At 43.0% G+C, this 16,818-nt stretch overlaps 1 protein-coding gene across 1 annotated transcript in view; it reads left to right on the forward strand.

The window, feature by feature from the left end:
• Nucleotides 1-3,006: 3,006 nt before the first annotated feature.
• cdipt (CDP-diacylglycerol--inositol 3-phosphatidyltransferase (phosphatidylinositol synthase)) overlaps nucleotides 3,007-16,818 on the forward strand; it is a 38,356-nt gene continuing 24,544 nt past the window's right edge. The window contains exons 1-4 of the mRNA XM_062453989.1: nucleotides 3,007-3,087; nucleotides 3,591-3,725; nucleotides 3,826-3,979; nucleotides 5,129-5,210. Of these exons, the coding sequence (XP_062309973.1) occupies nucleotides 3,045-3,087; nucleotides 3,591-3,725; nucleotides 3,826-3,979; nucleotides 5,129-5,210 (414 nt within the window). The 5' untranslated portion in view covers nucleotides 3,007-3,044. The remainder of the gene's footprint in view (nucleotides 3,088-3,590; nucleotides 3,726-3,825; nucleotides 3,980-5,128; nucleotides 5,211-16,818) is intronic.

Genomic DNA, 16,818 nt, shown 5'->3' on the forward strand with positions numbered 1-16,818 from the left:
ATGCAAATGAAACATTTCTGAGCGTGACTTAAAGGCCATATTGCAGGTTAAACATCACTAATGATAAATGGGTACATAAAGCACTCAAGATATGTATATTATTTAAAAAATCTCCAAATGGTGTCTCTAAATGGTGTTAAAGACCAGTTTTTGTGCATTGTGTATGTTAGCATTGGCATATTAGCGCAATTTGGTGATGACGTCAAGTTGGGGAGACAAGGAGGAGACTAGGCATAGATATCCATAGACATAATATAGATATCTATGGAGACTAGCCTCAGATTAGTACTAGAACTATGGCGAATGACTGCAACTCACCAGGGCGCTTCACCAACTCCACTCATTCTCCTCGGACCATCTAACTACATAAAACATTTACACAATTTCTCCAGAATGAAACACTTTCTGTAATGTACGCTATTGCAGCTTCGTCCCAAGATCTCTACAGACCATGCAGCTAATTTAATGCTCAACACTTGAACACATGGGCTTATTACTTGAAAGAGGAACTAGAGATGGTACAATTTCTGGGGGAAATTGTACCTGGGGGAAATTGTAGGGCGTGCGTCGGTTGCAGATGGGTCCGTTTGTTATGAAACAAGCCAAACCCCCTTTGAAACTAGCTATTCTAACAACGTTGTCACCAGCAGTATTTTTCAGATGGAATCGCGATTCAAACAGTACCATCTGCTAACTGAAAATATGCCCCCAAACACGTAAATAAGCTTGATATTTATTTAGGGGGAAATGGCTAATTCAAAAAAAGTTTGCTGGAAGCGATCATTGTCAGTAAAAAAAAGCCGACCATTTGGTCTCAGTCTAGAGCCCTGAATAGAGAAGCTGCATGAAGAAGCTCCGAGCCAGCTAGCCTAGCTGATGTTGCTAGCCAAACTTCACTGAATGTGCCAGAAATGAAAAACATTTCTTTTGACATAACCTAGTTTAGCCTGTGGCATTGAAGACAGCGACGCACCACACAAGCTTGAGTTTAAATAGCTACATTATTTAATGTGACATTACTTACTGCACATGCAAGTCTTGAATTGCTTAAATGTATGATGCTGCCAGTACACAACGGCACGATAGATAGTAGTACGGTGCAACAGTCTATCCCATATAGTGCTAGTTCAATCCAGCCTCGCACATATTTGCACGTAGTATCTACTGCGTCATCTCAGTTAAACTATCAGGGCTTGGAAACACTGCGACTTGCTAAACACACAGCTGCCTGCAAGACCCAGTGAAATGTTATATACAGCTAGCAAACTAACGTTAGCTAGCATAGCTAACAACATTTTCTAACTCAACTTCGGTATGCAAGCTGGCCAGTGCAAGTAACAGTTGACGCTGTGTGCTTAAAGATTCTGACGCAAGTGCTAAGATTCCGATTGGTCAAGAGAAAAAGTGCTAAGATTCCGATTGGCCCAGAGAAATGTCAATTATAAGAATTATCCAATAATGTTTCGCAATTCTAAGCCTGCATGGCATGCAGAAGAAGGGCAGCCTACACCCCCCCCCCTCCCCCCCAAAAAAACTCTCCGGTTCTACACGATTCACGTAAATGATCCAATTGACCAAGAAAACGGTGATTGTCGCCGAAAAGCGACAAGTTTGCAGGTCTGGTATTACGTGTTTTATTTCTTGAATAAGGCTACTCTGTGTACTGTCCAGCTGTCTTCAACCCTGTGTATTCCTAACCTGTTTTATTGTAATGTTATTTTTCTTGCTGTTGTGCCACAATTTATCCTTGGGTATACCCATCAAATTGACCAGGCTCTGACCTACCATTTGTGTTCTCACACTGCCCTCTAGTGGGCACGTTAGCAAACTTAAATGTATACCTTTTTCAAAATGTGAATATGATATAGTATAACAACGTAGTAATTTTTTCAGCAGCTTACAATAGCCTACAGTTGTTGATAATGTCACTTTCAATTTATATTAGCCTATTTCTTAACCTTAATTCAATCAAGATCGGTTGAGTGTGGTCAGGTTTTCTCTCTTGCAATGATCGTTATCTGGTTTCCCCTCAGAAACAAATGAGTGGTAGCACCCAATTTTAAACGTGTACACGTTTACAGGCGTCAAAACGTCCGTGTACAGACGTTAAAAACGGCCGTTAAAATGTAATGTCTGTACACGAACGACAATTCAGAAGTTTTGGCACAGTTGGCGTTCCATACCACGTCGCCGTCATCACCCCCATTGGAAACCAATGATAAAAAGGCTGAGACGACACGCACATTCTGGGCAAAGCTAGTATCAGATACAGTGTATGCTGTTCGGGCGTGCAAGAGCACTTCACCCCCCATACTGCGCAAGACCGGACGAGTCACTCTGGAAAGATGGCGCGGTCCATTTCGCGCTCTCGCTTGCCTCACTGCGCCACTGAGCACTTTTCATAGAAATGAATGGGGACGCCATCTTGGAAGACAAAAGTACCTGTGTCTACTAATATATAAGTCTATGGCTCAGAGCCATAGAAAAAGATGGCTCTGGTTAGGCTCTCCCTGTCAATACACATGCTAGAAAGAGTTTTGGCTTGCTAATGTTGTTGCTAATGTTGCTAATGCTCTGACATTCTGGTTCTGCCTCGGATGTCATCAAGCAGGATCTCTGGTCGTAACCAATCAGCATTCATTAGCAGAATGCTAGCGTGTTATGGGCAACAACGACTCACCTTGTAAGAAATCGAAAAGAAATAAGTACTCGTAAATTCAACTTTCGACTTATAATCCATGATGAACATGCAAAAACTACAATCAAATCTGACATTTCTCAACGACAATAAGCGAAAGAGACTAATTTAGCCGTTTAGCTCCATAGACTCCCATTCATTTTGCACTCGCTCGCGATCACCCCCAGTGGAACTCTAGTGGAACTGCAACCAAATTCGGTACAATGGGGCTTAATACGGAGTCGACAGGCTTTCCGAAGACGGCCTCTGGTTTCGGTTTGGCAGGGTGAAAGCTTAAAAGCTAACAACGCGCTTGGAAGCAATCGAAGACGACTTGTTTTTACCGAAGTATTTGAAGGCTACTGCCATGGCCAATGAAAATATTTTCCTTTTTGTTCCGAATTTGATCGGTTAGTATGTCAAATGTATGAACCACATCTTCGTGCCGGACGAATTGGACCATATTCAATAGCTAGCTCTATAAATTAAGATTCTTGCATGAAGCCGACCTGTGGCTAGTGTGCTAGGTAGCCTAGCTACGTAGTTGACATTAATAACAACTGCCCAGTATTTTTGTCCGCCCGTAGAAATCTAGTCTATGTCGTGAAGGCTGCTTGACAAGAATCGGCAAATGAAATCCTTAAATGTTTAGGTTCGACCTGTCCGCTAGTGGTTAGGGCTAGGCTAGCCGTCGTACCAAACAAAGCTATCATAGCTCTACACTGTTAGCTCGAGATTTGGTTACTTGGTAAGGTGCATTGAGGAGTTTGACAGCCTGATTTAGAACTAGCTCTATGCATCCATTGTTGTACGGATCTGGCGGTTAATTCTCCGTTATGAAATTAAATTAAGATAGCTAGCTGATTTCAGGCAACTTTATGCCATCGCTTGTAACAACCTCTTCTTCTGGTAGGGTATGCCCGTATTGTGCTGGCTTTTTTGGCATTCTACCTGATGCGGTGTTGTCCAGTGCCTGCAGTATTCTGCTACCTCCTTAGTGCCCTCCTGGATGCCTTTGATGGGCATGCCGCCAGGGCCCTCAACCAAGGTATTTAAATATAACCCTTAAATGATGAACCTAGTGTAACTCAAATTATCCTGACTTTACAGTACATGGTGTGTTTATCCGATACCATCTCTTCTTGCAGGTACAAAATTTGGGGCTATGCTGGATATGCTTACAGACCGATGTGCTACAATGTGTTTGCTTGTCAATCTGGCTGTGCTCTACCCCTCTTACATCTTCCTCTTCCAGCTCAGTATGAGCTTGGACATTGCCAGTCATTGGCTGCACCTGCACAGGTATACTCATAATTGTATTTTGTCTAGACCAGACATGTCAAATGTGTGGCCCGTGAACAGATTTTTTGTGGCCTGTGAGAAGCTTTCCACTAGAATGAATATGATTTTAAGAATAAAGCCCCATTCACACCAAGGACAATAACGAGAACTATAAAGATTACTATATTTGCGTCCACACCAACCTCAACAATTAGCCTAGCTTCTTGCAATGTTCAATTTCGGTTGGATTTATGATTGGTTGTCAGTGTTTTATCGTTCATCAGCTGGATAAAAAGTTTTGAAAGTGATCACAACGATATCCTTCCGCTATATAGTTGTCGTTACCATTTTGGTGTGGACTCTGCTATTGTTTTAAATATAGAACGATTCCTATAACTATCTTTTATAGTTATTGTCCGTAGTGGGAATGAGCCTTAACCCTTGTGTTATCTTCGGGTCATTCTGACCCATCAGTCATTGTGACCCACCGTCGTATTGCGACAACTTTACCGCATACCAAAACAAAGTGAATCATTTTCTTTTAACCGTTGGGCTGTCTCAGACCCCCCACATTGCGACGGTTAAAAGAAAATTATTTTTATTTGTTTTTGTATTGGGTAAAATTGGGTAAACACAACGATGGTTCGTTATGAACCTTTGGGTCATGTGACCCGAAGGCAGCACAAGGGTTAAGTCCGTAATTTACACTGAGTCTGCAGTAAGTCAGCTTCATATGTGCTTCAAAAACATTTATAAATGGTAATGTTAAGTCACATTGGTTAGTGGTGTAGCTGGTGTAGAAAAAAATACATGTTAATTTGTTTTCGCTTGCAGTGTATAGGGCTTTCTTCTTTTATAAATAGATGTCCCTTGACAAGATGCCTTCATAAATGGCCACCAATGTGAAAGGACTGACACCCCTGGCCTAGACATGCAGGAGAATGATCCCCTTGACATCCCATTATTTTGGATTTGATGCAGTTAATAGGCATATAACAATACACTTCTAATGTCAATCCATAGATTTGTCTGCCATTGCACATGAATAAACCTGGTGATAGGCAGGCCAAAACATAATCCACACATGCAAACATATTTGTTGTCATATTGACAAACATGTAGAAAATGGCACAAATTAATCCCCCCACTCCATCTTTCGTTCTTTCTTAGCTCAATAATGAAGGGATCCGCCAGCCATAAGGCTATTGATCTATCCGGCAACCCCATACTCCGTCTGTACTACACTTCCCGGGTAAGATATATGACCCACCTACATTCACCTGTACGTTCACATGTGTAATGCAGACTTATTATCTGCATTACACATCTTGCATTCATAATAATTGGGTTGCAATGTTGCCCACTCCCTTAAAGGTCCCATGACATGAAATCTTCACTTTAGGAGGTTATTTAACATTAATATGAGTTCCCCTAGCCTGCCTTTGGTCCCCCAGTGGCTAGAAATTTCAATAGGTGTAAACCAAGCTCTGGGTATTCTTCTCCGCCTTTGAGAAAATGAATGCTGAAACGCTCAGTTTTGAAAATGTCCCTATTATGACATCACAATAGGGACACCGTGTCTGCTTTGTCTGCACAGAGAATTTGGCCCACCAATGAGAAAATGAGCTACGACCGTGCAAGCGCGATATTGGTTTTTCCGCGAGACATCATGGCTTGCAAACGACCGAAGCATGGCAGTTAGTCCCGCCTCTTTCTTCCTCATAGCATTTAAAGCTATAGACACAGAAACGGCACGTCCTGAGGAAAGCTCATTGTGTGACTGCTCGTAGTGGCTGTAATTCTGCACCAAGGCTGAATTTCGGGAAAGAGACTTCAGATACAGTATTAGGGGACCACTAAGGCCTATATATAAAAGCATCCAAAAACAGCATGTCATGGGACCTTTAAATCGAAGAAATACAGTATTTCATTTTCCTCACTGTGTTTCATTCGAATAAATAACCTGTGTTGTCATGTAAATCTACAATTCACGATGCATGTTTGGCCATGTTGCATCTTTGCTCTGCAGCTTCGCTCGTTGTAAACCAACGAATCAGCTCGCAGCTCATCTATATATTCATGAGCATACCATAAAAGGGAGAAAGCCTCTCGTTTTATTCCAGGGCTATTTCACAGGGTGCATCAGGGCGCATAGAACAGCATCCGGGCCTTTTTCAGCCCAATCAATGTTATATACCCTATTCGGAGACCTTAAAGAACAGTGTGAAATACCCTATAAAATCAGTCAATGACCCCTTTAAAACAGTAATGTGTATTTTAAGAATACGTTTTATCACGTGCTTTGAGCATTCAACACATCAAGTTGGCTTCAGCCCGGTGACCCCACCGCCCCCCTCCCGGAATGGTGTAGCCTAACATTGATTTAAAAAAAATTTAATCAACCTCTCGTTAAGACGCACGCAGCAATCGCGTATATATATACTCAAATCTGACGTGTCAAAATGAAGCGGACAATTGACTCGTTTAAGAAGGGACGTTTGTTTCTAACCGAACCATCACTTCATGTCAATTTGCCATGTCAAACGGAGCCTGTGAGTGAGAATGATGCGCCTGAGAAGGATTCGTCAGGGAAAACACATGCGGGAAAAACGATACAGACATATGAATTTCGATACCAGTGGCACGAAGAATACCAGTGGTCATAGGTGCCATCACCAGCGTATAAGTAGTAGCCTATTGCCAACTTTTTCCCAGCGCAAGACGCAACGTGTAACAGCCTATTGAAAAGTATAATGTTTTCATATCACATCAGATTCCTCACTACATAAAATGTGGTTGTCATTACAGTTTACGCCAAGTCTTCTAAATTAAATAAACCTCATAAGGTCTTCCGCCAGCAAGCAGCAATGGTGGATTCGTCCTCAAATAAACACTCATTGCTATGTTTTACCGAATTGACCAGAAGACTAGAAACCGTTCTGTCAAAAAAAACAAAGAAGACTTACTGTTTTGAACCTACAACCATTGGATTACCACCACAACATCTCATCCAATTGAGCCATTCCCAGACCTTGGGCCTCATGTATAAACGTTGCGTACGCACAAAAAGCTTGCGTATGCTGGTTTTCACACACACGGTGTGATGTATAGAAATTTACTTGACGTGAGAATGTGCGGGCCGTCCGCAAAGTCTTGTCTGGCTCTGTAACGTGGCGAATTTTAACTGAAAAGTGCCGAAACTCACCAAACATTACAAAATAAAGTTTCCACTACAGTTACTGTCATACGTCTTTGACGTTGACTATTCAAAAAACATAAAAATAAAACTTTGATCATTAATGTGGCTGATCACATCAAAACCCAAAATGGAAAATGCTATATAGGCCTACTGTTTAATCCGCCACCACTTAATAACTTTTGTTAAACTTGAGTGTGTCAAACGAATGACAAAATCACTCAGGAAATGCGAAATTGTTCCTGCTTATCGATTCGATTCCTTAGCGATTCTCTTATCGATGTTCCCCTCTATAGCCAACTAGGTCTCTACCCCCCCACACACACACTCGTTCTAAACAAATTTCTCAAACTGGCTTTGACTGGCTCTGAAATGAGCTAATACCTACCACCTCTAGGCTTCTTCAGGCCTCTGTTTTCAAAACAATATCTAGTTGGTGATAGAAACTTTCAGTTTCCTTGTGTTCAAGCTTCTATTACTCAACACCAGTAGGACTTACAGGGGTCCTAACAACAGGGGAAATAACTTCAGTGTCACCTTTCAAAAGAGACCATTTACATGCATGCATACTCCAAATGGTTCAACAACAGCTTTCAATGTACTTTGGGTATGTTGTTTAGGCGTTTTCAGGCACATTTAACAGGACTATTAAAAGGTTAAACAATTAAAATGCTAAGTTTAATAATGGATTAAAAATCGATATGCTCAGTTTAATAATGGGACACGCGAACGTTAGCTGATAACACACGCCGCCCCGATAACGTGAAATGATCAATAAGATCAATACTAATGGGAGACGAATGCCGGAGCTAAAATGTATGCTTCAAACGACGGGACAGAAGATAACTAGATCGACTACACACAATAAAGGCAAATTGCTTCACACAGTAACAAGTGGTTGTGATCACTTTTGAGCAGTTTAGCTCTACCTTAGATAGTTAGAGATGAAGCGCGAACGTTAGCTGCGCTGCTGCATGCATCGAACACATGATGTTCCAGTAACTTCATTCCATGCTGTGTGTTCAAATGCTTCTTCATATTTGTATTATTTCCTCCCTTTGACGAAATAGACTTTTTACATGCATTACAAGTGGAGTTGTTGTCATTTTGTCGTGTGAAATACAACCAAACTTTAGAACGCTTCTTCCTAGTTACCATGTTTGCTGCAGTCTGTCTGAATAAACTATAAAAGTTCGCGCATGCGCAACGGCACAGAGAATCGTTAACAGAATCGTTAAGGAATTTTGCTAACGATTCCGAGGAATCGATTAACTGGGAACCGGTTCTAGATACCCATCCCTAGTGTTCTGTAAGGCCACCTGTGCTCTGTTCAAGCCCATCGTGCAGAGATCCATTCTAAGGTCCCATGGCATGCTGTTTTTGGATGCTTTTATATAGGCCTTAGTGGTCCCCTAATACTGTATCTGAAGTCTCTTTCCCAAAATTCAGCCTTGGTGCAGAATTACAGCCACTACGAGCAGTCCCGCAATGAGCTTTCCTTAGGACGTGCCATTTCTGTGTCTGTAGCTTTAAATGCTATGAGGAGGAGAGAGGCGGGGCTAACTGCCAGGCTTTGGTCGTTTGCAAGCCATGTCTCTTGAGGAAAAACCAATATCGCCTTTGCACGGTCGTAGCTCATTTTCTGAGAGGCGGGCCAAATTATCTGGGCGGGAAAAGCAGAGAAAGGGGAGGTAACCTTTTCCCTTATGACGACATAAGGGAAAGATTCCAAATGGGCCCATCTGAGCTTTCATTTTCTCAAAGGCGGAGCAGGATACCCAGGGCTTGGTTTACACCTATCGCCATTTCTAGCCACTGGGGGACCATAGGCAGGCTAGGGGAACTCATATTAACCTCTTCATCCCGATGGTACCCGGTACCGGGGACCTGGCTGCATAAGTCACATACATCGGGTAATTACGGATTGTAAACATGCGCGAAAACCGTCATGTTATATAGTACTTAAACGACAAGGATCTCATCTGTAAATCTATCAAAACTGTTTTTACCAAAAGCAAATAATATCATGCATGGATTGCATGAAGTAGCAACAACCAAACCGACTACCGCATTTGTGGCACTGCTGATACGACATAAATGTGATCAATAAACAGATATTTACTCAACGTAGCCACGAAAGCAATACGCCGATTGAACTATCTATCTCCACTATTTAGCCCTTCCCATGCAATGCCACCCATGTTGGTCTAACACTAACACGCACGAAACAATCCATAAATATATCATCACAAACAATTTCACATTTTGAAATCATAACAACTTTGTCCTACCTTGTATGATTTTTGTTGTAAAAGTAGTGTCTGGTCGACTAATTCCACTTGGTAAGATAGTTCCATGCCTTGTTGACATTCTGAAGTAATTTCAAATCGCATACACTGTTCGTAATAGCTAAAACACTAGCTTGAACCGTAGTCTCTATAGGCGTTCTAAGCTAACCAAAGGGTCTTCATCCCGATCTACTGGAAATATAAGGTATCACAGTTTCCTAAACTGGTTCTAGCCGGATCCAGCTGAGATTTAGCTTTCCATAGAGTGGTCACATGTTAAAATTGACCAACCGGATCAGGAGATATTCAAACACACACCCATTTGAAACTCATGACTCATCTTTACGCACCATAGCGCATGACGCATAGAGCTATTTGATTTAGACAGATTTTAAACATTTTAAAAAGCACAATTTCTAAACATGGCAGGTCCTAGCAATAAATATTCAGCTGCAGAAGCTTTGGAACTACTAAATGATGAAAGTTGGACTCCATGTGTTCCCTCTGACTTGGATTCCGAGGACTCAGATCTTTTTAGGGTAGACGAACCAGACTCCGACAACGAAGATTATCGCGTCCAGAGCCCTACTGTGGCAGAGTATGTAATCTACCCAAATGTCCAAATTACACTTCTTCAACTAAAACCACTAGAACTTTGGTTTGCTTTACCCCATTGACATCAGATTTCACACATGTGCTCATCAGACATATGATAATGTTTCCAAACTGTTTTAGAGCTGCAGATCCATGAGTTGAATATAGCATTCCCTATATAACTTGTTTTTTTGTAGGCGGAGTTTAGATTTCCACAATTTATTCTGTGTTTTACCTTCATGTACTCTGACACAATACCCACATTAAAAATTCCACTTCAGGATGCATCTCACGTGTTACCTTCCTTTTGATACTAACCATATGTTTATAGCCCTTGTAATTTTAGAGATGTACTCCATTACATCTGGGCATGCCTTTTTGGGGGCGGGACTTAAGAAAAAGGCCTAGGGATGAAGAGGTTAATGTTAAAAAACCTCATAAAGTGAAATGTTCATGCCATGGGACCTTTAAAAGCTTGGACTCAGGACTGGGAACGACATCACACCTGAGTTCAGGGTTGCCAGGTCCTTCAGGGTTGCCAGGTCCGGCAAAAATGTCCAGACCAACGAGTGCTCAAAACCAGCCCAAAATGCCTGAAAACTAGCCCAATATATTTGGGGTGTACAACAGAGGACTTACCATTTATTGGATACCAGTTATCCATTAGATGCCTCCATAGTTAAAATGTAAAAATGACTTGTGGATTAATGCTTTCCCTGTTTTTGCTATTCTCACGTTTCATTGGTTCATTACAACAAATTATTTAATTATGCGGCTTCCTATCACCACCGAACAGAGACACGGAGCAACAATAACTTTATGAAAGTGAGGATACACTTGACTAAAGGAAGTGTGTGTAGGTTATGAACTACTACTGCTTGCTCTGCCCACACATTATCCCCATCCATGCCGTTTCCCTCTCTCCCAGCGCAGGTCACGCCAAGGCAGAAATGCGGCGGCTGCATGAGGTTTAGAAGTAGCCCAAAAACAAATTTTAACCACAACACTGTTTTCAAAGTTGCCCGAAAATGGCTTGAAAACAACGGATATTGAAATTCTTCTTGAGTTGATCTCTTTATAGAATCTCAGTCAATGCACAATTGACAAGAGTAATGTGGGCAACTGGTCGAGGGCAGAGCTCATGTTCAGCTGCTTGCGAGTGTAACTTGTGAAAGTACAGCAGACTGACGATATATTTTCATGGTCAGACTCTGGTACCATTAACCCTTAGATGCGTGAGTTCTAAATATTTCCGACGCTCCCACCAGTGTGTTATTTTTCCGAAACGGAAGCTAGCTAGCTTTAGTTAGCTTCCGTTACCTAGCAACCTAGCATAATACTTGTAGCAATGCTACTACCTGCTATTGTTACTTGTTAGCCTCGATCACATATGTGCGACGCTACTCCTTAATGGGTTAAACTACACAACATGCACAATCAGGGTGACCAACAGGATTATCTTAACTAACAGACAGTAACATTACACACATTTAACTGAACAAACACAACAACTAAAATCCCTTGCACGGCTGTTGCAACCAAACTATTTTCCACACTCATGCACTTTTTGGCATGCCGCACTGCATGCTGGGTACCCAAGGGTGCTGACGCTACAATATGATTGATTAGCTGTGCCCCGACTGCGTGATATAACGAGATACTAGTGACGCGCTAAGCATGGTTTTTCCTGGGTCAAAATGGGTCTTCGGTGCTCCAAAAAATATATATATATATATATATTAGGGCTTAATCACTGATTTCTGTGGATTAATCATGATTAATCATATATTAGCGATTTTCTCTGTATATTTTTGTGCAAACAAAAAGATTTATGACAAAAAACAATATTGAACATATTTTATTTTTTTATTCATAAAAACAAACAAACAATGGTGCTGCAACTCAGCAGTTCTTTAGCATTTCTCTTTGTTATTCCATATGGAACATTAATATAATATTCCCTTCATCCTAAACAGAAGGTTTAGGATGAAGGATTCTTTGCCATTGTATGGTTAAATAAAACATTTTTATTTTTAAATCAAACAGAAATTATTTGGGCTTCTTAGCCATTGTTTTTATAGGACGGTTGAACACTTTTCTTTTTTTTTTTTTTTTTCAAACAACCATTAACCACACCATGACTCTTAGCTAGTCTTCCTTTAGCCAGTTGGTGAGGCAAACTAACTTGTTCACATTCTCTGACAGTAAAGCTGACTGCTTCTTTTGCACAGTGTCCTGCGACTGAGAACAGTCTTTCACACGGAATCGTGGATGCAGGAGTGGCTAGAAATTTGTGAGCTAGTGAGGCCAACTGCTCATGGGCTCCTGAATGAGATGACCACCACTCCAAGGGACAGTCCTCCATACCAATGCTGGGCTCTGCTCTGTACCTGTGTAGGGCTCTGTGAGACTGCTGCACCTCTTCATCCGATTCAGAATCTGAAGCCATTACCAGAAAGCTAATTTTCTTCTTGGGTGGCCCATCTTCAGCAGCTTGTGGAGCCCTCCTGGCCCTGGGTGACTGTTCCTGCAGCAATCTTTTAAGTGTGGTCCACACCTCTGGTCTGTCACTCTTGGGTAGGCTCTTCAGGTCTTTAAAACGTGGATCCAGCGCTGTTGCAATCTTGTTCCATTCATTGTTGGTATTTTCTTGACGGGAGGCTAGGTCTGTCTTGAATGCCGTCTTAAATTTCACTACATATGCAGGGTCATCTTCGGTGACTTCCATTACATGACGCAGGTGGCAGAGTGCAGGCAGTACCACAGAGCAGGAGACATAGGCCTCCCCACCCAGAATTTCAGTTACATACCTTCAGTGGAAACACACACACAGAGACAGAGGAAGATGGAGGAGGTGAGAGAGAATTCAGTTATTAGAACAGGTACACAAATATAATGTTAATTTAATCAATTCAACTTAATGTTAGCCTAATAGTCACATTATCATGGATTGCTTACTTGCAAGGCTCTAGAAGGCTCTAGAGCCCCCCCCCCCCCCCCCCCCGAAACTAAACCTATATTTCGGAAAAGGTTCATGTAATAGTCTAATAGCTAATGTAATATTGCACATATTTTTGTCCTATTTCCCCTAAAGCAATACAGTTAGGCTACTTAAAGACACCTTACACTCATAAAGTATGTTCTAAATGGCATAAATGCTGGCAATTAATAATTGATGTAACAACTTATTGTAAATGGTCAGTAGCCTAGCCCAGTGGTTCTCAAAGTGGGGGTCGCGAGACAGCGTGGGGGGGTCACGAGCTGATTTCCAGAAATCAAGGAACATTTGAAACCAATTAGAAATAGCATATTTTAGCCCAAATTTTAACGTACGGCAAACCATCTGACATCCAACCAGGAGGACGCATTAGTTGAACTGTTAAGCGACCGAACGTTAAAGGCAGCGTTCTCAGCCAAGACACTGGCTGAGTTTTGGATTTCAGTGGAAAATCACCAGTTAACTTGATTTAAATTTGCAAGAACTATAGACTTATACAATAACAGGCTTAAATGAACTGACAACATAAGTTATACGACTTACAATTCTCAAGGACGCACACACGCAATCTCAACTGCGGTGTGAAGTGCGTGTCCGTGCAATTCTCCGACATGCACTCTAACAATCACTGCTGATAGACGGCCTAAAATTGTGTACAGCCTGATTTCTGATACCGTGGCGGCAGAAATTTAGCCATAGAGGAAACACTGCACTATATATTATCATTCCAGGTTAAGAATACCAATGGAGGCTGCTTTTGAAATCGTAAGTCAAACTTTTGTCAGCATTTTGAGTGTAAATTTAATTTGCATTTGTACAGGTGTATTCGTGCACGTCGGGCTGGCCCTCGCAGCGGAATGACAGTTTAGTGGCCACTCTGTCCATTCGCGCACCTCACAGTTGCGTATTGATAAGACAAGAAGACACGCTTATCAACTCGATTACTATTGATCAAAACAGAACGAGGGTTCGACTGTAGCCTACTTGAAACATACTATTGAGAACATATTCGCTGACATGCATTACACACGTGATGAACACAGCTTCAATAGGTGGACTCCGGTCTGGATCCGGACCCAGACACAATACAATTTGGACCAAAGCCCCCAAAAAGTTTCGGGTGAAGTACAGAGTTAATGTTTATTTGACGTATGACATAAACATAATAACGTTACCAACATAACATCATCGACACACAAACAAGACAATAACACAAAGACAATTCCATACAGCTCCATGTAGCATTCTAGAATTGAACATGGAGAATCCAGCCCACCAGCACTACCCAGCTGATGGCCCTGAACCCCCAAGAACATCCTTCAACAGACCATTTTATAGATACGACAGTTCTCAAAAGTCATTGGTCCATCTTACAGACATGCATCTATACCAAATCTCTTCTGTTATTGGTTAACTCCTTAGAACAATACAGTTGAATCCACATTGTCTTCAGACCAACTGTCTCTTCCCTCCTAGGTGACAAGAACTCTTCAAAGTCACTCAGACTGCACGTCTTTAGACTTCACGTCTCCTAGTTAGGTGTCATAAAACTACAGGTGGCATCTATGCCAAAGGAGTTGAATCAACATTCACTGTATCAAGTTTGACCCAAATCCCTTCTACCAACTGTAAACTACTTTTAAACAACTATTAAAATAAATTAATTGTACATAAGCCCAAAAATGTATTTCACATTCTCTATCTTCCGTGTCCAATAGAAAGGTCCAATCAGGAGCTGTATTAACTGTAATCACCATGACAACTCACTCAACGTTGTCCGCAAACCTGTGGGTCACGCAGGTTGTGTGTGTCATTCGCAACAACACAGGCTAATCGATTTGCTAACGGTACCTGTTTCTTCCTTAGCGAAAATCATGGCGTGACAGCATAGGTCACTGATCATAACAACGAGATAGCCCCAAACATTGCGAGCAGCCAAAACATGAAGCATACATTGTGGAAAACCAAATAAGTGCCAAAGGGAAGAACCATAAGAGCATGCAGTTAAACAGGTTACAATTGAACAACATGAAACTCCCTACAAGAGTGCAAGAGTGTACCTGTAGAAAATCAACATTAAAATATTTCACAGCGAGTATAAGAATTTGAAACCGTTACAACTAACCAACAAGTCTCTCAATACGAGTCATTGTGATCCTGGAGGAAACTAACATCAGGTCCAGCCAAGCATTCCTAAGTGCCGCTGTACTCCCGGAACAAGTGCGTCTTGAGTCTTTTCTTGAAGGTGGGGAGACAATCAGTGTCCCTGATGGAGGTGGGGAGTTGATTCCACCATTGGGGGGCCAGACAAGAGCAGAGCTTGTGTTGGGACCAGGCGCTCTTGAGCGGTGGTACCACCAGACGGTTGTCAGAAGAAGACCGTAGGTGGCGTGGGGGGGTGTAAGGCTGGAGGAGAGACTTGATGTAGTCGGGTGCAGTCCTGTTCACCGCTCGGAAGGTCAGTACCAGAGTCTTGAATCTGATACGGGCCGTGATGGGAAGCCAGTGGAGGGAGATGAGGAGCGGGGTAACATGGGAGGGTCTGGGTAGATTGAAGACCAGACGGGCCGCCATGTTCTGAAATCCTCTGGAGAGGGCGGGTTGCGCATGCTGGGAGACCGGCGAGCAGCGAGTTGCAGTAGTCCAACTTTGAGAGGACAAGTGCTTGGACTAGCAGCTGGGTGGAATGCTCAGACAGGTATCTCCTGATCTTCCGGATGTTGTAGAGGGTGAATCGACACGACCGGGAGACCGCAGCAATGTGGGCTGTGAGGGAGAGCTCATCATCCATGGTCACCCCAAGGTTTCTGGCAGAGGATGAAGGGGTCACTGTCGCCGATCCCAGGGTGATTGAGAGATCGTGGGAGATGGAGGGTTTGGCCGGGATGATGAGGAGTTATGTTTTGGCGAGGTTCAGCTGGAGGTGGTGATCGGTCATCCAGGCGGAGATGTCTGTGAGGCAGGCCTCGATCCTAGCTGAGATCCCCGGATCAGTCGGGGGGAACGACAGTTACAGCTGCGTGTCGTCAGCATAGCAGTGGTAGAAGAAGCCATGGGAGGTGATGATTGGTCCAAGGGAGGTGGTGTAGAGGGAGAAGAGGAGGGGTCCAAGGACGGAGCCCTGTGGGACACCAGTGGAGAGCTGGCGGAGGCCTGACACTTTGCCTCCTCAGGAGACCTGGTAGGATCTTCCCGACAGGTAGGATGAGATCCACTGAAGTGCAGTGCCAGTGATGCCCATCTCAGAAAGTCTGGCCAGCAGGATTTGATGGTTAACCGTATCAAACGCTGCAGAAATGTCCAGCAGAATGATGACGGATGACCTTGAGATCCCCGGATCAGTCGGGGGGAACGACAGGTACAGCTGCGTGTCGTCAGCATAGCAGTGGTAGGAGAAGCCATGGGAGGTGATGATTGGTCCAAGGGAGGTGGTGTAGAGGGAGAAGAGGAGGGGTCCAAGGACGGAGCGCTGTGGGACACCAGTGGAGAGCTGGCGGGGGCCTGACACTTTGCCTCCTCAGGAGACCTGGTAGGATCTTCCCGACAGGTAGGATGAGATCCACTGAAGTGCAGTGCCAGTGATGCCCATCTCAGAAAGTCTGGCCAGCAGGATTTCATGGTTAACCGTATCAAATGCTACAGAAAGGTCCAGCAGAATGATGACGGATGACCTCGAAGCCGCTCTGGCAGACTGGAGGGCAGTGGTGACTGACAGGAGGGCAGTTTCTGTGGAGTGGCCAGTCTTGAAGCCCGATTGGTTGGGGTCAAGCAGGTTGTTCTGAGA

Source organism: Osmerus eperlanus, chromosome 2 (genome assembly GCF_963692335.1).
Source record: "Osmerus eperlanus chromosome 2, fOsmEpe2.1, whole genome shotgun sequence".
In the NCBI taxonomy this organism is placed as follows: domain Eukaryota; kingdom Metazoa; phylum Chordata; class Actinopteri; order Osmeriformes; family Osmeridae; genus Osmerus; species Osmerus eperlanus.